This window comes from Xenopus tropicalis, chromosome 10 (genome assembly GCF_000004195.4).
Source record: "Xenopus tropicalis strain Nigerian chromosome 10, UCB_Xtro_10.0, whole genome shotgun sequence".
Taxonomy (NCBI): domain Eukaryota; kingdom Metazoa; phylum Chordata; class Amphibia; order Anura; family Pipidae; genus Xenopus; species Xenopus tropicalis.
Genome location: NC_030686.2, coordinates 31694327 through 31716877, shown reverse-complemented (window position 1 = coordinate 31716877; position 22551 = coordinate 31694327). Strand labels below are relative to the sequence as shown.

At 39.6% G+C, this 22551-nt stretch overlaps 2 protein-coding genes across 4 annotated transcripts in view; one reads left to right on the top strand and one right to left on the bottom strand.

Moving 5' to 3' along the window:
* Positions 1-9929, bottom strand: part of usp36 (ubiquitin specific peptidase 36) — a 48563-nt gene extending 38634 nt beyond the window's left edge. The window contains exons 1-8 of one of the 2 annotated variants that reach the window (XM_004916345.4): positions 9824-9929; positions 6129-6222; positions 3758-4013; positions 3049-3267; positions 2854-2964; positions 1622-1724; positions 874-941; positions 81-151 (exon numbers count right to left, since the gene is read on the bottom strand). In XM_004916345.4, the coding sequence (XP_004916402.1) occupies positions 81-151; positions 874-941; positions 1622-1724; positions 2854-2964; positions 3049-3267; positions 3758-4007 (822 nt within the window). In that variant the 5' untranslated portion in view covers positions 4008-4013; positions 6129-6222; positions 9824-9929. The remainder of the gene's footprint in view (positions 1-80; positions 152-873; positions 942-1621; positions 1725-2853; positions 2965-3048; positions 3268-3757; positions 4014-6128; positions 6223-9823) is intronic. The other variant, XM_018097916.2, reaches the window with a different exon arrangement.
* A 23-nt stretch (positions 9930-9952) lies between these two features.
* dusp3 (dual specificity phosphatase 3) lies at positions 9953-19954 on the top strand. Of its 2 annotated transcripts, XM_002937585.5 has the most exons (4): positions 9953-10115; positions 10758-10923; positions 18568-18794; positions 19412-19954. In XM_002937585.5, exons 2-4 carry the CDS (start codon positions 10802-10804, stop codon positions 19615-19617), a joined length of 555 nt encoding a protein of 184 aa, XP_002937631.1. In that variant the 5' UTR covers positions 9953-10115; positions 10758-10801; the 3' UTR covers positions 19618-19954. The 2 variants fall into 2 exon arrangements, with proteins under 2 accessions (XP_002937631.1, XP_012822985.1); XM_012967531.3 differs by lacking the exon at positions 9953-10115 and having other exon boundaries at positions 10764-10912.
* Positions 19955-22551: the final 2597 nt, after the last annotated feature.

Genomic DNA, 22551 nt, shown 5'->3' with positions numbered 1-22551 from the left:
AATAAATAGGAGATGATTTAACCAGATTTAAAAACCAATGTGTGGTTTTAGCATTAACAGAAATTATTACAGAGGCGTACCCGTATCTCCAAAGCAATGTCCAGATAGGGATCGTAAGTGTCAGATACATTCTTACAAACAGAGCATGTCACTGAAAGAAAAAGAAAAATAATTAGTATTTGGCATAGCACTTTTAAAAACAAACATAGGTCCTTACGGGAAAAAATAAAAATAATTGTACCCTGAATCTCAATAGTGAATCTGGGTGTTTTTTTTCTTTCACTTGTTTGTGGTCTTAACCTCATTTAACATTAATCCTTTTTTGGGGTAATTTGTAGCCTTTACCAACTTTCATTGCAATGCTGTTAGGATACACCTAATTTATGAATTAGGAGAGATGTTCTCTCTAAAAACTGAATCTCGCCCATAACTTTTCGCATGACAAAGCATAAAAATTACGTTTTCTCATCCAACTAAACCTGAGCCAAAATATGTAAATAAAATGCCTTAAAAATTAATACAGAATACAGATTTCTCAAAATTTGAGGGAAAAAATTTGCATGCTGGCTCACATACTTCCATTCATTTTAATGAGGCTAAAAAAACTCCAATGTGTTAAAATAACATTATTTTGAGACTATTCCTATAGACTGCTACAGAACCTGGCCAACTTTTATTTGCAGAGTTTTCTGTGGCAATGTTTTGTTGGTTTTATCATCTTCAATATATCCCGACAATTCGAGGTCTCAAAAAAAATACTCCAGTGAGTATTTGAGTTTTTCTCAAATCGATGGAGGAAAAAGCAAACTCTATTTTTCATAATTAGCCCCCCCAGTGTCTTTAAACCTGAGAAATACGAAGCTCCATACTTACCACGGGACCGCAAATAGCCCCCAAATATCTGATGCACCAAGGAAGTTGCCTGGCTATGCCGATCCAGTCTAGGTAGAGGAACAATATATATATTCCAATGTTATTTATTTTTTTTAATGTATATTGACAAATATAGGAGGCAGTGGGAAGTATTGTATAAGACAGATTTCTTGGTTTAAAATTTAAGTTTATATTATCAACTATATAAAAATCCAATGATTGTTCCACGCTAGACTTGAAGGCCAGGAAACAAGTTGCAGCCATCCAAAACAATAGCCGTTTAAATAGCATTTGATTTTTCACAAACATATGGCCAAAGATAATGGCCATGGGTATTTTTTTTTTTTTAATTTTGTTCTCTCTATGGTTCACTTTTACTTTACACTTATGGAATAAGATATTGCTTTGAATACCTAAAAATTAAAAAACAAATTGATCACATCTACGCCAAATCCTCTGTTCAAGTTTCCACTTGCTTTATCATGAAAAGCAATTACATTTGTCTTGTCCTTCACAAACACAAGCTGATTACTACTCATAAATCTGTTCTTCAGATCTTGAAATTTTTTTGAATAACTAGTACTTTCTTTCTTGCCAAACATAACATCATGACACATTTAAAAGAAAAAAAGTGTATGAAACCATGAAATTTCATAAATAGTCACATAATTGCCCATTTTAGCCATTCTAGAATAGATTCTTTAATGTCAAATGCCCTAACGGACTGAAGAATCAAATGCAGACAAACCTTGCATATCCATTAAGACAGGCCTTCTGCATGGCATCAATAGTGTAGCGCAGAAACTCATGAGCATCCTCCTGGCTCCCAAATCGAAAATGACGTGCAATTTCTGGATTTTGCCAAAGGTGAGAGGTGTAATTAAAAAAAGCAATAAATGTTTTTTCACGTAAAGTTAAGAAGCACAAACAATGGCTCCACTAAATGCTTTTATGATCATTAAATAATTTGTGGACACTATATACTTCTTGAGGATAAAAACACACACCACCTATTTATTGTAATAGAGTAACATATCACAAATATATTTAATATTTGTGCAAACATACAATTGGTTTGGAAAGCTCTAGGTCTCTTTAACGTTTAATATCAAATATGTTTAGGTTTATGGAGATTCCTGAAATACAGATCAGAAAACCAAGCATGAATGCCAAATGTCTATTTAGCAGGACTAATGTTAAAAATGTGAATGACAATGTCTGAGCAATGTCTGCTAGAAATAAAAAGTCACATATCCGATTCATGCATTTAAAAGGGAACCACAAATTGGAATAAATGTCTTGCTCCTGATTGAACTGACCATTTTCCTGCACCTCTGTCTCAAATCCCCCCAATTCCCTTACTTTAGCTTCCAGAATGTATCACTTACAAATGGAACAAAGATTCTTCTGCATTTCCCTATTCAGAATAGGTGAGCTTTTTATAGGTTTCCACCCCTCTTTTGGAACTGAAAAGCATACCATAAAGTAGCCCTCTGCCGACCATCAAACAGGAAATGTACAATGAAGGCAGAGAGACAAGGATATACATCAGCAGGAGAAGCAAACAGTGCAGCAGTCTACGACCTAACTGAGCCAATCAGGAGAAATGTGCTAAAGGCAGAGTGACTGCTAGCAGGCATAAGGAATTCTTCTCAATCTTCAGACCAGATAGTTACTAGGTGAAGATAGGGTGGATGGTGCACATTTATACTGGAAAAGCAAAAGGAACTCCAACTCCCAAAATCCAGTGCGTACACATGGATAAGGTTCAATGTAGGAGTGACAGCTTGAAGAGTGACAAAATGGTTTGTTTTTGTCAAGCGCAGGACATTTTTTCCCATACATGGTTCCTTTCAAACAGCATTATAGTTAGACCTCTTTAAAATAAAAAGCAACAGTATACAACTACATTTTTTAATCAGAGAAATAGAAGCATGAAACACTATGCAGCTAATGAGTAAACATCAAATTCACACTTACTTTTCAAGTCACGAATGAAAGAAACTGGCTTTACATTATTTCCACTGTTTGCAAACACTTGAATGAGGTGGTTTTGCATGATGCAGAGCATACAGAATCCACTTTGCTGACCTACAGGTAAAAAGTTATAAACGTTTAAATGTGAATATACTAAATTTATCCAAGTTACTCTAGAGATTTCCAATAAAAGCTTACAGTTGCGGCTGTGCTCCTTAGACAACAAGTAGTTAGCAAGAGGAGGAGTGTAGGTAAGACACTGAACTGTTGCATTGAGGAAGCACGTATTTCCTAGATTTTGAAGTCCTGCCCCGACCCTGGAGATTCGGTCCCATTTCATGGACAACTTGTCAGCTGGGAACAGAATTTTTTGAGGAACAGGAACCCCATCTGACCTTCCAGTAGAGAGGTCAACATCTGCAAAAAAGATTTAGGCAGAAGGCAGTAACATGAATCAGAAGAGAAAATAAAATTGTCCACCCTTGTCTTTTACTGATGCCACTGATTTTATTATTATTCTTTTTCTCTAAAGCTCTGAACTTTATGAACAGCTAATTACAGAGACTGCCATTATTTATATTAGTTCCTGCCATGGTCAAGTTTACAAACTAAAAGGTCCCTACCATGCACACACAAACACAAAGTTAAATTTGCCGTAGGAGCTAATTAAATCTAGATGACGTGTTGGCAGAGGGAAAAAAAAGTACCAAGAGGAGACCCATGTAAGTATGGGAAACCAATAATTTTATATATTTAACTTTATAATGCACAGGGATGATGCTGGCAAAAGCAGGTCTGTTATTTCTTGACTTCATGGAGGAAAATGCAACAATACATATTGAATTAAAACCAATGCCTATTATAAATTCAGAAAATTGCCACTATAACAAAATTCATCATTACTTACTCTGATGCTGGGTCAGTATCCCATCCGTTTTTCCATTACAAATTGCCGTCTGTGAATGTGGGTTCAAAAATACATATTTGCTCTTCAGTGCCTTCAGCTGGTAGCACAAATTACTGCTGGCTGGATGAAACACAATCCTCTGCAGAAGGATTTTTTTTGCAGAAGAGGCCAGCAACTTCCCCAGCTCTGTATCTTCAGAGTCATTTTCAACTGTCTTTAGTGCATCCTTCAGTTTCTCCACAATGGGCATTGTGCACTAAAAAGAAAGAAAAGAAAGTCAGCCAAACCTAGCATTACTATTCCTACCTGAAGACAGGCAAATATAATCTGTGGGGGGTGGCCGACGGACAGGGGGCGGCCTCGGGGCGCCCGTCTTACAAATCCGGCCCTGGCAATCATCTGAAAGAAACCGCACTGGCACTTGTAAGCAAAAAGAAAGTCAGCAAAATTATTTGTCTCCTTTCTTGGTTTACTGTGGCCATCAATTGCTGACAGAAATGAAACCCATTTCAGCCTAAACACATTTTAGTAAGCTCAGAAATGGATTTAACAATTTATTTATTTTAGTAAATCAGATCTGTAGTACCCACACACACACACACACATTATAATCACACAGAAAACGAATTATTAAATTATATACAGTGGTGTGAAAATCTATTTGCCCCCTTCCTGATTTCTTATTCTTTTGCATGTTTGTCACACAAAATGTTTCTGATCATCAAACACATTTAACTATTAGTCAAAGATAACACAAGTAAACACAAAATGCAGTTTTTAAATGAGGGTTTTTATTATTTAGGGAGAAAAAAATTCCAAACCTACATGGCCCTGTGTGAAAAAGTAATTGCCCCCTGAACCTAATAACTGGTTGGGCCACCCTTAGCAGCAATAACTGCAATCAAGCGTTTGCGATAACTTGCAACGAGTCTTTTACAGCGCTCTGGAGGAATTTTGGCCCACTCATCTTTGCAGAATTGTTGTAATTCAGCTTTATTGGAGGGTTTTCTAGCATGAACCGCCTTTTTAAGGTCATGCCACAACATCTCAATAGGATTCAGGTCAGGACTTTGACTAGGCCACTCCAAAGTCTTCATTTTGTTTTTCTTCAGCCATTCAGAGGTGGATTTGCTGGTGTGTTTTGGGTCATTGTCCTGCTGCAGCACCCAAGATCGCTTCAGCTTGAGTTGACGAACAGATGGCCGGACATTCTCCTTCAGGATTTTTTGGTAGACAGTGGAATTCATGGTTCCATCTATCACAGCAAGCCTTCCAGGTCCTGAAGCAGCAAAACAACCCCAGACCATCACACTACCACCACCATATTTTACTGTTGGTATGATGTTCTTTTTCTGAAATGCTGTGTTACTTTTACGCCAGATGTAACTGGACACGCACCTTCCAAAAAGTTCAACTTTTGTCTCGTCGGTCCACAAGGTATTTTCTCAAAAGTCTTGGCAATCATTGAGATGTTTTTTAGCAAAATTGAGACGAGCCATAATGTTCTTTTTGCTTAAAAGTGGTTTGCGCCTTGGAAATCTGCCATGCAGGACGTTTTTGCCCATTCTCTTTCTTATGGTGGAGTCGTGAACACTGACCTTAATTGAGTCAAGTGAGGCCTGCAGTTCTTTAGATGTTGTCCTGGGGTCTTTTGTGGCCTCTCGGATGAGTTGTCTCTGCGCTCTTGGGGTAATTTTGGTCGGCCGGCCACTCTTGGGAAGGTTCACCACTGTTCCATGTTTTTGCCATTTGTGGATAATGGCTCTCACTGTGGTTCGCTGGAGTCCCAAAGCTTTAGAAATGGCTTTATAACCTTTACCAGACTGATAGATCTCAATTACTTTTGTTCTCATTTGTTCCTGAATTTCTTTGGATCTTGGCATGATGTCTAGCTTTTGAGGTGCTTTTGGTCTACTTCTCTGTGTCAGGTAGCTCCTATTTAAGTGATTTCTTGATTGAAACAGGTGTGGCAATAATCAGGCCTGGGGGTGACTACAGAAATTGAAATTGAAAATTGAAATTGATAAACCACAGTTAAGTTATTTTTTAACAAGGGGGGCAATCACTTTTTCACACATGGCCATGTAGATTTGGAGTTTTTTTTCTCCCTTAATAACGTAAACCTTCATTTAAAAACTGCATTTTGTGTTCAATTATGTTATCTTTGACTAATAGTTAAATGTTTCTGCTCATCAAAAACCGTTAAGTGTGACAAACATGCAAAAGAATAAGAAATCAGGAAGGGGGCAAATAGTTTTTCACACCACTGTATGTATGTATATATATATATATATATATATATATATATAGTCAACACAAGTCATCAAACATAAATATAGTTATGTATTTACAACTCACTGTTTGGACATACCTTTTAACTGGTATGGTATGTTTTCCTCGATATCCAACAGTTACCTTTAGTCCCTCAGTATGACCAATTTATTGTCTGTGTCTTCCAGCTCTTCCTAAAACAAGGAGTGCTTCCATTAAAAAAAATATACATTTATAAAATAACATTAAAAAAATCTAATGCACTCAACATTTAATGAGGATGGATACATTGGTCTCTTAATAGATACCAGCAGGCTGCCAGTGAATTCCAAACTTGCTTACAAAAATGTTACACACCTCCATGTTCAATTCAAATATTTAACCACAGCCCTGTGACATCAATGATTCATCAAATGATCACATACTACCATCTACAATTGTCTCTTTATAATATGCTGGCGAATGTCATTATGTCACTGTTTATGTTCTCTTACTGGTCTGTGCCACTGTCATGGGCAGCTCTAGGCATAGGAGAATGATGCTAATGATCTCTAACCAAGTGCCTGAGCTTTCCAACAGCACATTCTGTCCAACTGCTAAAGACATTAAAGGTGATGTTCACCTTTTGTAAAGAGTCCTATAATAGTAATAGAACTTTGCAAAAGAAGCACATACCCAAATTGATTTCTGCTTAAAAAAAAAAACTATTGTTTTCTTTTTATAAACAAGGATACCTTGAGCAGTACCTGTACTTTTAGAGGGGCCCCTTCTACCTACTGCTTTTTGTTGTTATGGTGGGGGAATAAGTTTAAACTGTATTTTCAAATATGAATAATGAACAAATGTTTTTAACGTATATTTTTACAGATACTGATGGTATTCTTAAATGTAAAGGTAAATTACCCAGAGAGTGTGGTAATATACAATTAATATTTAATCAAAAGCACCGGTTACACAAAAAGGTGCATATGCAGAGATCAGCAGCGGGTATGATTCTCCTGCAAGAACAATGCAGCATTTTTTATTATTGCGCAAGGCTGACAGCATTTCTTCACATCTTACTGGCTTCTGAGCATTGCAGTTGTCCTTTTGGAAGAGTCTAACCAGTTGCCAATCTCTGCATTAACAGTGGAGGGGGTCGGCGACAACCTTCCCAGAGAGTGGAGAAATAAGGGTAAGTGCTGCCTTTGATTATCAATAAAACAAAAAAATATGTAATCACAGGTATATGATTACAATCACTAGGGGGGAACCATACTTTTTGCACCTCCAAGTAATTGCAACTTTTCTTCTCTTTTAAAAGAGAAAGAAAGATAAAAACTAAATAAGCTTAATCAGAAAGGTCTATGAAAATATAGCCATAAGCACTCACAGAAACACTGCACTGAGTCCTCTATCAAAAGATTTGTTGTCTCTGTTTTCCTGTGCCAGAGACAAGCAGCTCCCTCCCCCCCTTAGGAATGTGGATCTGAGCCAATCAACAGGAATCTACCTCATAATCTTACAAACTGAGTATGTACATGGGTCTTGGTGCAGGAGCGAGGCATTATGGGAACTTTCTCTACAGAGCGCAGCTTTTTTTTGGTTTTTTTTTCTTATGAGGCTTCTGATCATCTGAACGGGAGAAATATGGGGAGACTTAAGGGCACTATTGAGAGAACTGAAGGTATGCCTGCAGCTTGAGATTAACTCTTTACTAGCCTTTCCTTCTCCTTTAAAGGAGACATATAAGATAAACAAAAAACTCTAATCTAGTAGTAATTTTGAATAAAATATGCTGCTAGTTTCACATTTGTCTAAAAATGAATACGATCTGTAAAAATGGCCACTTTATTGGAGCTCCCTAGAGATCCTCTCAGGTCCCTGTATTTCAAATAAGGGGTGGGTGTGTACTAACAGGTCCCTGTCGGAAGCACAGGGTTAGCCAATCACAGCCCTGCAGTCACACAAGCAAAGCCAGGCTTATTTCCCTATCACCTCAGCCTAACTACTGATTGGTTCCTCTCCTTAAGTACAGTGTGCAGAGCACCTGCCACCCCCCTGCAGCAGGAAGTGTGACAGATGCGCAGGACTAGTGGGGTTTTTGAAACAAAAACTGTAGTACCGTGTTAGCCAGTGTCAAAAATAATAATAAAAAAAAACAAAACACAAATACAAGAGTATTGTAGAAATGATACCTATATTGGCTAACAATAAAATTATTGTTAGCCAATATAGGTATCATTTCTACAATACTCTTGTATTTGTGTTTTGTTGTTTTTTTATTATTATTGGGGTTTTTGAAGAAACTTTAAAAACAGCACCCAGATACACTATTTTTAAAGCACAGTCCTTCTATATTTGGTGAGTACACAGGGTCGGACTGGGTCGCCGGGAAAAAACCCGGTGGGCCCTGGCGGGGGAGTGCTGGACAGTTCCTCCCGACGCATTAAACGTATGCGTGCGCTGGACAGTTCCTCCCCTGACGCGTTACACTTATGCGTGCGCTGGACAGTTCCTCCCCTGACGCGTTACACTTATGCGTGCGCTGGACAGTTCCTTCCCTGACGCGTTACACTTATGCGTGCGCAGGACAGTTCCTCCCCTGACGCGTTACACTTATGCGTGCGCAGGACAGTTCCTCCCCTGACGCGTTACACTTATGCGTGCGCTGGACAGTTCCTCCCCTGACGCGTTACACTTATGCGTGCGCAGGACAGTTCCTCCCCTGACGCGTTACACTTATGCGTGCGCAGGACAGTTCCTCCCCTGACGCGTTACACTTATGCGTGCGCAGGACAGTTCCTCCCCTGACGCGTTACACTTATGCGTGCGCAGGACAGTTCCTCCCCTGACGCGTTACACTTATGCGTGCGCAGGACAGTTCCTCCCCTGACGCATTACACTTATGCGTGCGCAGGACAGTTCCTCCCCTGACGCATTACACTTATGCGTGCGCAGGACAGTTCCTCCCCTGACGCGTTACACTTATGCGTGCGCAGGACAGTTCCTCCCCTGACGCGTTACACTTATGCGTGCGCAGGACAGTTCCTCCCCTGACGCGTTACACTTATGCGTGCGCAGGACAGTTCCTCCCCTGACGCGTTAAACTTATGCGTGCGCTGGACAGTTCCTCCCGACGCGTTAAACTTGTCGGGTGGGGGACCATGCAGGGGGGTGTTAGGGGGGCCCCTGCGGGGGGACAGTGGGGGCACCAGCCCCAGTGGGCCCTGCACCCCTCAGTCCGACCCTGTGAGGACAATTTATTGGCACAATATTGCTTTTCACACAATATGTTCCCATTTATCATCTTCTTTACGTAAATCTTGTCCCAGAGAAGGTTTTGTGCAGCTGCAGTGAAAATGCCACAGATCCTGCTGGGCAGGTGGAGCAATAAAGGCAGGAAACAAAAGTTTTGCCTGATAGATAATACTGTCTGAGCACCTCTGGGGGTACAGGATACTGTATTACTCACTGTTATACCTGCAACACTAACGAATGATGACTATCAGGCAAAAGAGAGTGGTATTGCTTTCAGGCAGGCCTGAAGTGAAGGGAACACAGTAAATAAGGGGATACATACACTAGAACAACACCCCCAGCTCTGCAGCCATACAGCCCGGCTGTGCGTCCCAGTGAGCTGCCTGCGGACACAAATACTAACATGCTTGTGCTTTCCGAATTTTACGACACTGCGTTATTTCTACACGACCCTTTCACGGAAAAGAAAACTATGCAGGGCTGTGCCCTAGTTTCCAACTGCAACGTAAAATGTTTCCCCAGAGGAACATGTTAATAACACCGCATTCCACTCACCAAATAGTCCGTGTTTCACACTCGTGGCGAACATCAGTTTCCGGTTCATTTTCTGTGCGTTTCCGGAATTTTACACCATGCTTTAAAGGTTACCGCTAGTTCCTAGCAGCGGGCCGGCCTCTCATCAAGTCACTTGCCTATGGGCGCAGCGTCACCGTCACATGGGGCAGTGTATTGGGCCGTAAAGCGCCGCCGCGGTGTGACTAGCGGGTAGTACTGCCCGGACGCTGCAGCTTTTACACAGAGAGGGGGTTACAGAGCAGTTTATATTTGCAGATCTCATCTTTCTGAGGTGTGTTGCCCTTAATATGTTGAGGGAATTGGGGGCAGCTTTTTGTGTGCTGAGGGGTTTTTTTTTGTAAGTGTACTAAGTTTTTTTTGTAGGCTTAATTTTTGGGGGGTGTTGAGTGGGGTTTTTTTGTGGGGGACATACCTCCCAACATTTTGAAAAGGGAAAGAGGGACAAATGTTTTGGCCACGCCTATTTTTGTGACCACGCCCCCTAAATAACACTCCCATTTAACTAAATTTGGCAGGTTATTTAAAGTTTGAACACATTTCTGGGGATTTTGGGGTCTTGTTTTATGTGTTTGGTTAAAAAAGCTGAAATTGCCCATTAAGCTGCAAGTCTCAGTTTCCCCAAGAGACCTGTTTAGCTTATTAGTTACAATTGTTTCTCAGTGCAGGTGTTGAGTATTCTGGGCTCTCTGCCAAAAGCTACTTATCTAATTAAGTTTCAGAAACTTTGTATCTTTTTTGGCATTCAGTGCAGGGGATCAAAAGGAAATGAGTAAGAATCCAGGACTGTGGGTTGAGCTGTCAAATGAGGGACTGTCCCGCGAAAATCGGGACAGTTGGGATGGGAGGGAACAATATTCATATCTTTAAACCCCCTGATGTGGGTTTTTTTTTTCTTTTTGTTGCCCTGCAAAAGTTCGGAGGGCTCTAAGCTGCAAAGAAAGCTTCACCCACTTGGCCATGTCTGGTTATGAGGTCTCTGTTCAGGCTCTAAATGATCTGCTAGCAGAAGAAGATGGCGGTTACTGCTTTCCATCAGAACATTTCAACGAGGTGTTTCCCAAAATTTACGTGGGTGATGCGTAAGTTACATTTGTGTATGGTTAAAGGAAATAGGGGGGGGGGGGAATACAGGTTTAGGCAGAGAACCTAGGGGGAGTATATTTTGATTTTGGGAATCCTCATAGAACAGTCGGAGATTCTGATTATTTGTATCACTGTAAAACACGCCAACAGGAATACCATGAAATTATTTTCTTTAAAGCAGCGGTTCTCAACTTGTGGGTCAGGACCCCTTTGGGGGTCGAACGACCCTTTCACAGGGGTACCTAAGACTATCGGAAAACACATATTTCCGATGGTCTTAGGAATCATTTTATGGTTGGGGGTCACCATAACATGAGGAACTGTATTAAAGGGTCGCAACATTTGCACAAGCAGAATGCCACAAACTCTTGTGCTGCTTGCCCTCCTCAATAGCTAAAAGTTAGCATAAAATTAAAGATGGCCATACATTCCCCAGACTGCAGATGTTTAATTGTATATACAGGGTAAGGGATCTGTTATTCAGAAACCCTGAAGCTGTCACACTTATAGTTAGTTACATAGGGTTGAAAAAAGACCAGTGTCCATCAAGTTCAACCCATCCAAGTAAACCCAGCACACCTCCCAATCTATACACTCACATACATAAACTATAAATACAACCACTAGTACTGACTGTAGATATTAGTATCACAATAGCCTTGGATATTCTGATTGATCAAGAACTCATCCAGGCCCCTCTTAAAGGCATTAACAGAATCTGCCATTACCACATCACTAGGAAGGGCATTCCACAACCTCACTGCCCTCACCGTGAAAAACCACCTACGCTGCTTCAAATGGAAGCTCTGTTCCTCTAATCTAAAGGGGGGGCCTCTGGTGCGCTGATTGTTTTTATGGGAAAAAAGAACATCCCCCAACTGCCTATAATCCCCTCTAATGTACTTGTACAGAGTAATCATGTCCCCTCGCAAGCGCCTCTTTTCCAGAGAAAACAACCTCAACCTCGACAGTCTCACCTCATAGTTTAAATCTTCCATCCCCTTAACCAGTTTAGTTGCACGTCTCTGCACTCTCTCCAGCTCATTAATATCCCTCTTAAGGACTGGAGCCCAAAACTGCACCGCATACTCAAGGTGAGGCCTTACCAGGGACCTATAAAGGGGCAAAATTATGTTCTCATCCCTTGAGTCAATGCCCTTTTTTATACAAGACAGCACTTTATTTGCTTTAGTAGCCACAGAATGACACTGCCTGGCATTAGACAACTTGTTATCAACAAAAACCCCTAGATCCTTCTCCATTAAGGATACCCCCAACACACTACCATTCAGTAGATAGTTTGCGTTTATATTATTTCTACCAAAGTGCATAACTTTGCACTTATCAACATTGAACCTCATTTTCCAGTTTGCTGCCCAGTTTTCCAATTTTGTCAAATCGCTCTGCAAAGCGGCAGCATCCTGCATGGAACTTATAGTTTTGCACAATTTTGTGTCATCAGCAAAAATAGAAACAGTACTGTCTATGCCCACCTCCAGGTCATTAATAAACAAGTTAAAAAGCTTGCTAGTAGGTAAAGCATAAAATTGATCCTTAAAATAACACAAGCTAACCCGAGATTGAATACAAGGAGGAGTGCTGTGGAGAGTGGGCAGTGAGGTGATCAAAGAGAGAAGCCAAAGAAGTAGGATTCAAGCTGAGTTAAACAGGAACAATCAGTAAGAGTAAACAATGGAATCACTGGAAGGACTAGAACGACTTAGTTACAAATCTAGGATGGTTTCCTCTATTGACCACTGCATTAGTTTGCACGCCTGTGCATTCATGCTGTGCATAAGGACGCCTATGTAAAGGTTTTGTGTAGGTGTGTGCACAGATTCACACTTGACTGAAGAATTTGGCACATGTGTAAATTCCACACAAAGGTACGCACAAAGATGTTTCCTAACCTTACAGAACTCTCTCAGAGTTCTAGGCCATCTCCCATAGAGTCCATTTAAAAAAAAAAAATAGTTTTAAGCAAATAATTCTGTTTCCCAAGTCAACATAGCAGCAAATTGCCAACATTGGATTAATTCACATTTCAAGGAGATGATTTCTGAATTGAAGCTGGCAGTCTACTTTATAGCTGATGCTTTTTTGGATCAAGTTAAGCTGTTTGCAAGGTCAGTGGCCCTGTATTTTGCTTCAAGAAAAGTTTTCGGCTTGGACTGTGGATAGCAGACTCCTCTTCTAAGTCTTTGCCAGTTGCCCTTTGAGGGTAAAATTTTATTTGGCAAAAATTAGATTATCAAATAAGCATCTGGAGGCAAGTGTGTCTTTGCCTCAGGAGGGAAGGTATAATCACCAGAACACTAGGGCAGAATCCCCAAAGGAACAATCCTTTCATGGCTTAAGTTCTACCAGAACTGAGATGGCTTATGACAGACAGTCTTGCTGGAAGAAATAATGTGGTGAGACAAGCAGGTAGGGAAGAACCCTCTTTCTCCTCAACTTTGGAGACTTACAATGAGAATCCGCTGGTCCAGACTTCGAGAGTGGGTTACAACTCTTTTATGAAGCCTGGGCCACAGATGTTAAAGAATGATGGGTTCTAGGTATTGTTTGAGAGGGATACAGTCTCAAGTATCGGATGGTGCCCAGAAGAAGTGATCATAGATTTGGGTCTCCAGACATCTCATGGCTACAGAATGACGCTGCAAATGTTAGAAGTTCTTTTTAAGAAATCCTTGCCACTCAATGGGGATGAATGATTTGCTTTAGGATTAAAGCAAGATATTGCCCTATGTGTATCCTCCCTTCTCTATGATATGGAGTGTGCTCAAAAAAATAGATTGGGAAAAACGTGTATTAGGAACCATAATTCCTCATTGGCTGTGTCACCCTTGGTACCCACTGTTTTGACCGATGTCAGTGGAGGCATGAGACTACCAGTCGAGCATAATCTTGCAAAGGGTCCAGTCTGTTTCAGGGATATGTGCCATCTGTTCCTTATGGCCTGGAAATAAAGAGGCAGTGGTTAACAAGTATTGTCGAGATGATCTCTTACCTTTACTGGTAAAATATAGAAACTCCTCCACCTTTTCTTCTCAGCACTACAAGCAGTGCTGGATTTAGGTTCAGTGCAACCCTAGGCACAGCCCACTTCCGGTTGTATGTGACATCACTTCCTGTGACAAGTGACGTTACTTTCACTGTCCACAAGTCTCTAGTCTGGTTACCCTTACTCCCCAGCTTCCAAATGTACAAGGAAAGTCTCTGGCAGTGACTAGGGAGAGTTTTAATTTTAATTTTTTAAAAATTAAGTACTGGGTCAGGTAAGCTGGTAAGCCTGCAAGGATTGCTATCGGAAAGCCAAAAGGCTGCTATCAGGAAGGTATACAGAAGCTGTACAACCTGTATAAACAATGAGCTAAAGCCAAGATAGGAGATAAATTTCCAATAAGTAAGGATATTCGACTGTCAAATCAAGACACGTCTACTCTATGGCCTGGATTATATTGGGCTATGATCAGGTTTTAATATTAATAACGAATAAATTCTGCATGTGCAGATTCACCCACAGGCCCCCTGACTCGAAGGAATTCTGTTCTCAAGCTAGCCTTAAGATGGCCATACATGGGATGATTTTATCTGCCGATATTGGTCCTTAGACCGATTCGGCAGCTTATATGCCCGTGTATGGGCACGAACGACGGACCTCCCGACCAACATCTGGCCTGAAACTGGCGAGATCTTGATCGCGCAGGTTTGATTTTTTTCTTCGGATAAGTGGCCGCATCGTCTCGTTGATTTACTTCAAATGCAGTTTATGGGAGATGGTCCTTTCATAATGGAACCTTCTAGATGTGTTTTCACATAAAAAATTCCATACCTGTACTAAGAATTTACAAATAAATGCCTATACCAGACTTGCTAGCAGGGGAAACTCACCTTAGATGGCCACACCAAAGGTCCAAATGGCAGGCAGAGAGGTGAGTTTCCTTCCACACTTCAAAAACATACAATCAGGTTAATTGACTCCTGATAAAATTGTGCGGGAATGTAATAGATTGTAAGCCCAAGTTGTACAGTGAATTATGTATAATGTTTGTACAGTGGCACACGTAATAAATTCCTTTGTGTTAGTCTCATCATAAATCCTTTTCTTTAATTTGAGGGAATACAAGCCTTCCACTCAGATAGCTAGGCAAGTTAAAGGAATACTGTCTTGTGGGAAAATGATTTTTTTTTTTTCAAAACACATCAATTAATAGAGCTTCTCCAGCAGAATTCTGCACTGAAATCCATTTTTCAAAAAAGCAAACAGATTTTTCAATATTTAATTTAAAAATGTCACATGGGGCTAGCCATATTCTTCATTTCTCGGAGTGCCACAGCCATGTGACCTGTGCTCTGATAAATTTTAGTCACATTTTACTGCTGCGCTGCAAGTTGGAGTCATATCACCCCACTCCCAGCAGCCAATCAGCAGAACAATGGGAAGGGCGAAAGATAGCAGCACTCAGTAGTAAGAAATCAAAGTCCGGCTTGGGACTCCTCCAGTTACATGGGAGTAGGAGAAACCATTGGTTACCTGAAAGCAGTTCTAATGTGAAGGCACCAATATTGCTATGTAAACCGTGTAATTTAGAAATAAAAATCATGACAGAATTCCTTTAAAAAAAAATAAAAAAAGCCAAAGGCTGGAACTGGATTTTGTCTAGGTCACAGTCAAAAAGCTTACAGGGTCCTGTCACCCAGGCATAAAAAGCTGTATAATAAAAGTCCTTTTCAAATTAAACATGAAATTCATATTCTTTTTATATTACCACAACCATATCCATTCTAAAGGCATGATCAAGGAAGAGAAATGAAAGCTGCAGAAGTGATTGCTTGTATCACAGAACAGGTACATAATTAAGAACAGACATATATTACAAAGTTTTATCATTTAATACTAAGAATCTATATATGTATACAAAAAAAATGACTTTACATCACCTTAAGGTTCTTTTTTGTAACATATTACTTTGTGATCAGGTAATCTTTAGATTCTTGCAAATGGGTCTTGCAACATGCCATAGGCGGTAGTGATGTGAGCTGGAGGTGCTGGTATTGGAGAGGAAATATGATGTGACTGGTGTAGAGGAGGGGTGTGGTTGTCTGTTAAGTGAAATTTAAAGGCCAATATAAAGGAGGAAGTGATGATGGTAACTGAGGGAGCTGAAGCATTATAGGTTGAGATTTTCACAGATAGTAATGAATCCAGCAAATTAATTGTAAGGGTATGCTATAAGCCCCCTAATTTAAGTAAAGAGGAAGAGGCTCAACTCCTGTTGAAAATAGAAAAGGCTGTTAGTCTGGGGCAAGTTATAATAACGGGATTTTAATTACCCACATTGCCTGAAGCAATAGTAGTGCCAGGACAGTAAATGGGAACAAGTTAATAAACTAGTTGTATGACAACTTAATGTCGCAGGTTGTTGAGGAGCCAAACAGAAACCATGCTATACTGGATCTATTGGTCGTTATCGACCCAGAACATATAACAGATGTGCAAGTGGTTGGATCCCTGGGTAATTGTGACCATAATGTTATATAATTTATTGTTTGGCACAAATAACAAATATACACTGGGGCAAAAATACCATTAATTTCTGAAAAAGCAAACAAGGTTTTGAGCTATATTAAAAGGGGCATAGATTTGTGGTTGGAGGGGGTTATTCTTCTATTTCACAGAGTGCTGGTAAGGCCCCATCTAGAATATGCAGCTCAGTTTTGGTCTCCAGTGCTCAGGAAGGATTTTTTCTCCCCCTCTGCAGAAAATTAGGCTTCAGAAGGGTTTTTTTTGCCATCCTCTTACTGTGTTACTATGATATGAGGGTTGGCCTGTGGCTTTGCCTTTAGGTCAGGCTCTTTAACGTTGGAAATTTAGGGGACCATTGAGTTGAGGTCGGGTGGGAGGTCAGACTGGGGCAGTACTCTCTGCTCCCAAAGTTTTCGTATCTTGGAACCTAAGGCACATGCAGAAGTAGGGAACAGAGCAGGGTTAGGGTTCAGGTTGAGTTTTTCCTGACCCACTCATCAGTAATAGGCAGTGACAATTTTTGATCCTGTGAACAGCTTTTTGGATCTCAGACCTGACCTGTATGTGATAACCTTTAATTGGTAAATGCTTAATGAAAAAAGAGGAGGGCATATGAAAATTCCCTGCAGCTGGCTTTATTGACATTGCTGGTGGTTACATAGGGTTGAAAAAAGACCTTCAAGTTCAACCCTTCCAAGTAAACCCAGCACACAACCTATACTTGCCAATCTATACTATCAAATACATAAACTATATATACAGCCATATACAGAGTAATCATGTCTCCTCGCAAGAAAAAGAGAAAACAAACACCTTCCATCCCCTTTACAAGTTTAGTTGCAGTCTCTCCAGATCATTAATATCCTTCTTAAGGGCTGGAGCCCAAAACTGCACTGCATACTCAAGGTGAGGCCTTACCATAAAGAGGAAAAATTATGTTTTCATCCCTTGAGTCAATGCCCTTTTTTATACAAGACAGCACTTTATTTGCTGTAGTAGCCACAGAATGACACTGCCTGGAATTAGACAACTTTTTATCTACAAAAACCCCTAGATCCTTCTCCATTAAGGATCCCCCAACACACTACCATTCAGTAGATAGTTCGCGTTTATATTATTTCTACCAAAGTGCATAACTTTGCACTTATCAACATTGAACCTCATTTTCCAGTTTGCTGCCCGGTTTTCCAATTTTGTCAAATGCTCTGCAAAGCGGCAGCATCCTGCATGGAACTTATAGTTTTACACAATTTAGTGTTTTCAGCAAAAATAGAAACAGTACTCTCTATGCCCACCTCCAGGTCATTAATAAACAAGTTAAAAAGCAAAGGACCAAGGACTGACCCCTGCAGTACTCAACTAACAACACTGGTCCAATTAGAAATTTTTCCATTTACCACAACTCTTTATAATCTATCCTTCAGCCAGTTCTCTATCCAATTACAAATATTATGTTCTAGGCCAATATTCCAAAATTAGATAATTAACCTTCTGTGAGGTACTGTATCAAACACTTTAGCAAAGTCCAAGTAGATGACATCAACTGCCATTCCAGCATCAAGGTTCCTGCTCAACTCCGCATAAAAGGATTAGTCTGGCAAATCTGTTACGCATAAAACCATGATGGCACAAACTTATAGTATTGTGAACTGCAATGTATTGAATCCCTTATTACCCCTTCCAAAAGCTTTCCTACTACTAATGTCAGACTAACAGGCCTATGGTTTTCAGGCTGAGAACAGGATCCCTTTTTAAATAATGGCACCACATTAGCAATTTGCCAGTCTCTCAGCATCATGCCAGACCTCAACAAATCCTGAAAATTTAAGTGAAGAGGTTTGGCAATCACAGCACTAAGCACATTTAATACCCTGCTGGTGGTTATGACTGGTGCACTGGGGATCTTGTTGGGATTGATTCTGAAAAGGTGCTGGTTAGATATTATAAGGCCCTGGGATATCCTATCCTATTTTGGGAAAAGCTAGTGAATGTTTTAAACATTAAAGCTGGTATGGTGGGATAGTTGCCATAAAAATGCCTCTAGTTTGACAGTCCTGATATATTACATAATAATGTACAAATTAATTAAAATTAGAAATTTGTTTTTTAGGGTTATTGTACAAAATGTCATGAGACTGAGGCGTCTACGCATTACTCACATTATTAATGCTGCTGAAGGGAATTCTTTCATGCATGTAAATACAAATGCAGCCTACTACAGTGGGACAGGCATTGCTTACCTTGGAATTAAAGCCGACGACACACAGCATTTTGATCTCAGTGTTTATTTTGAAGAAGCCTCTGATTTTATCAGCCAAGCTCTTTCTCAAAAAGATGGTAAGTAATTACAAGAGTTTTTTCCCCATCAAAAACAGCCTTTGCAGTACTATAGGTTTTTAAAAATATTAAAGGGGAACTCCACCCAAACACAACTTACGCCTTTTTGCAAAGGAAACATCATTTGAAGCAACTTTGCAATGTATTCCCTCCTCCCCTGCCAGAATTTCAAATGATGCAAAAGAACTGTTTTGCAGCCGGATTTCAGCATATAAAAATGGTATTTATTCATACTTTTTAAAGAAACATTACAGTGATGTGATACAGATTACAGCATTACAGTGGTTTTTTTTTTAGTAATCCTGATTAGAAAATTGCCATGTGAAGTACTAAGGGCCATCCCCAGGATGATACTATTCACAGTGCACACAAACAAGCCTAAATGTTAGGTCACATAAGCCAATTAATGGACAAAATTCTGTCTTATACACTACTTCCTGTTACAGTTAGAGCTGCATTATTTCCAGTCAGGTGATCTGTTAGTTAAGTATTTATTCTAGGGGTATAGTTTTCCATTAAGGGCAGAACTACTCAGGAGATTTTCGTAAGAATTTGAGACTACTGCAACCTCAATATCCGTTTATATTTTTCCTGTGGTCTTTATTTTTTTAATACAGGTCGTGTGTTTGTACATTGCCGAGAAGGCTATAGCCGTTCTCCAACTCTGGTCGTGGCTTACCTTATGCGGCATCAAAAGATGGATGTAAAAACTGCACTTACTACAGTTCGACAGAAGAGAGAGATTGGCCCTAATGATGGTTTTCTAAAGCAGCTTTGTCAGTATAATGAAAAACTAGACAGGGAGCGTAAAGACAAAAAATAATTCTACCCTAAAGCTTCGCAATATTTTACTGAAAATAAGTATTCTGATAAAGGGATCAGATTGTAAGCTCTTACAAGCACGCCCATTATAACCCTTTTGTAAAGGTCAATGGGGCTTATTTATCAACACTGTATGTAATTTATGGTGCATTCATCCATATATTGTACAGCATATATGTTGGCACTTTATAAATGTATATCTATTTATTCTATGCCTCCTGCTACCATTTAAATGTCTGCACACAGCATTTACTGGTTTCTAAACAATGCAAACCAAAACACTATTTAACCTTTTCACTGCCAGCTGATGTACTGCATTAAATTTGCATTCAGAGGCAGCTGCGTTTTGTGCTTTTTTGCTTTAATGCCATTTTAGCGGGCAGGGGGTATTTTTATAGATTGACCTGTATAGAACAACCTAATCTTTCTGAATATGCCTGATTTTTTTGTAAACCCTGTTTTGTAACAAGATATGGCCATCTGCCTAAAAATGAAACCATTCTTTTTACAATATAAAGAAATATATGCAGTGAACCCTTGAGGTTTTGGTTGTAGTAATAATGGGTCAGTTCAACCAAATCACCAGTAACCACACAAACATCAACTGCAGCTTTTAGCAAGCGTTAGTTAGAAATGGTAATAAGTCAGCACTAGCCCAGCACTCACCACTAGCAGTGATTGTGTATGTGCAGGAATAAACAGGGTCAAACCAGACACTGGCACCTAAATTACATGCAATATGTTACTGCAGTATAAGCAAACTGGAGTTAAAGTGATACTGACACAAAAAAACTACTTTTTAAAATATGAATATACATAAAAAGCTACCTATAGGTCATGTTGACGGTTTTTCGCTGACATGTTTGGTTTTGTATGTAATTGTTACTTGAAGTTCCTAAACCTGACTGTTTTGCCAACCTGACTGTCCCTTCAACCTGTCAGTTATAGCTTCTAATGCTAATAGACAAATATGGTAGACTTCACTATGAAAAAAGGCCAAAGCCCATCAAGTTTAACACTTCCAAGGAAACCCCAACACACACACATAGACCCATACCAACCTATCTATTCACTCACATACATAAAATATATATACCAACATCACTACTAATTGGGTAGCCTTTTGTTCTTTGATCTTTTATAAGGGAGAAAAGATCTCCCACTATCTGTCTATAATGTACATGTAAAAATAATTGTCCCCACACAAGCACCTTTTTCTCCAGAGAAAACAACGCCAACCTTGACAGTCTTGACAAGACTCATTGATATCCTTCTTAAGAACTGAAGACGTAAACACCACTGCATACTCAAGGTTAGGACTTACCAGAGACCTATTAAGAGGCAAAAATAGGGTTTTCATCCCTTGTTAATGTCTTTGTTTTTTGCCAGAGTGATACTGCCTAGAGTTACACAGTTTATTATCGACAAAACTCCACAAATTCTTCTCAATTAAGGATGCACCAACACACTGCAATGTAGAGTATTTATGTTATCTCTACTAACATGTCTAACCTTGCATTTATCTATACTGAACCTCATTTTCCATTTTGCTGCCCAGTTCTCTAATTTAGTCAAATCTCTCTGCAAACTAGCAGAATCCTGCACAATTTAGTATCATTAGCAAAAACAAAGAGACAGTACTTAAAATCACTGATCCAATTAGAAAATGCTCCATTCACTACCACTCTTTGTAATTTATCCTTATGTCAAGTCTCTATCCAAGTACAAACATTATGTTCTGGGCCAATATTCCTTTAGTGCTAAACACTAAATTAGGATAACTGTTTTTTTGGTTATGGATATAAATACTGTCCTGGAAACAGATACAAATTAAAAGTGGGTAACTGTCTGTGGGCAAACCGCAAATCTGTGTTTTTTAAAGTCTCTTTTTTTATAATGAAATCTCTGAAAATTGCCTAAGAATATGCACTTTGTACAAACTTTTCTCCAACATATGTACAGTACTTTAGTCTTGGTGCAGTGCATGCATTTGGGCTCTCTGTACTATCTTTGTGTTTCTTCTTTCATACTATAAGGGGATATTACAATTTACCACATTAACATGAGATACAAGGCCACTGCAATCTGGCAGGTACAATTTGCCAAAACCATTCTGCAGTTACTTAGGGGAGCAAGAACACTCTGTCCCAGTCATTGCTCGGAGCCTTGTGAGTTTCATATAACAGTGTCCGATATCAGGTAAGAAGACCTCATTCTTGCAAATTGTAGCTGTGGCTTTGATTATAAAAGTCCATGGTAGGTGGATTTGAGCACTTATATGGGAAGGCACATTTATAAATGTTTGAATTTGAAGAAAATATGCTCAAGCATATTTAGGTTTGCATCTTCTGCCACCTTGTTTGGATTTTGATAACCGCAATCTCAAGTTTTCATAAATATGCCACTTAATATCCAAATATCTGAATTTCTTTGCGGGTGCGGGCAAGAGCATACCATCATTAGATCTCATAAACATTCTTAAAGGGGACCTGTTACCATAAGAAACTTCACTTACACTATATAAATTATATAAATCTTGTTTCCTTCAGTCTTAGAGTTACACATTCATTACAAGCAGACAGCCGCCATTTTGTGGACACTGTTAGTAAGGCAAGCTTTGTATCGCCCCAAAATCTTGTGTATGTGCCAGAATGGGGACCTAATGCACATGCTTATGCACTGAATGGACCGATACTGTATGAGGGGCAAAAGTACCACACTGGCCTCCATGTTTGCATTGCCATGGTGCATTTTTAAATCTACATCACAAAATCAAAAGTTTTATAGCATTATATTAGTATATGTATAACAAACTTAAGGCTTTCACCAAACCCAGAATTTATTTAGTAGGTGAACTAAATCTCAGGCCCTAGGGCCTGTTTTTTGAACCCTCGAGTGTCTGGTCCAGGAATTCACATTCTCTTCAAGCGCTTGT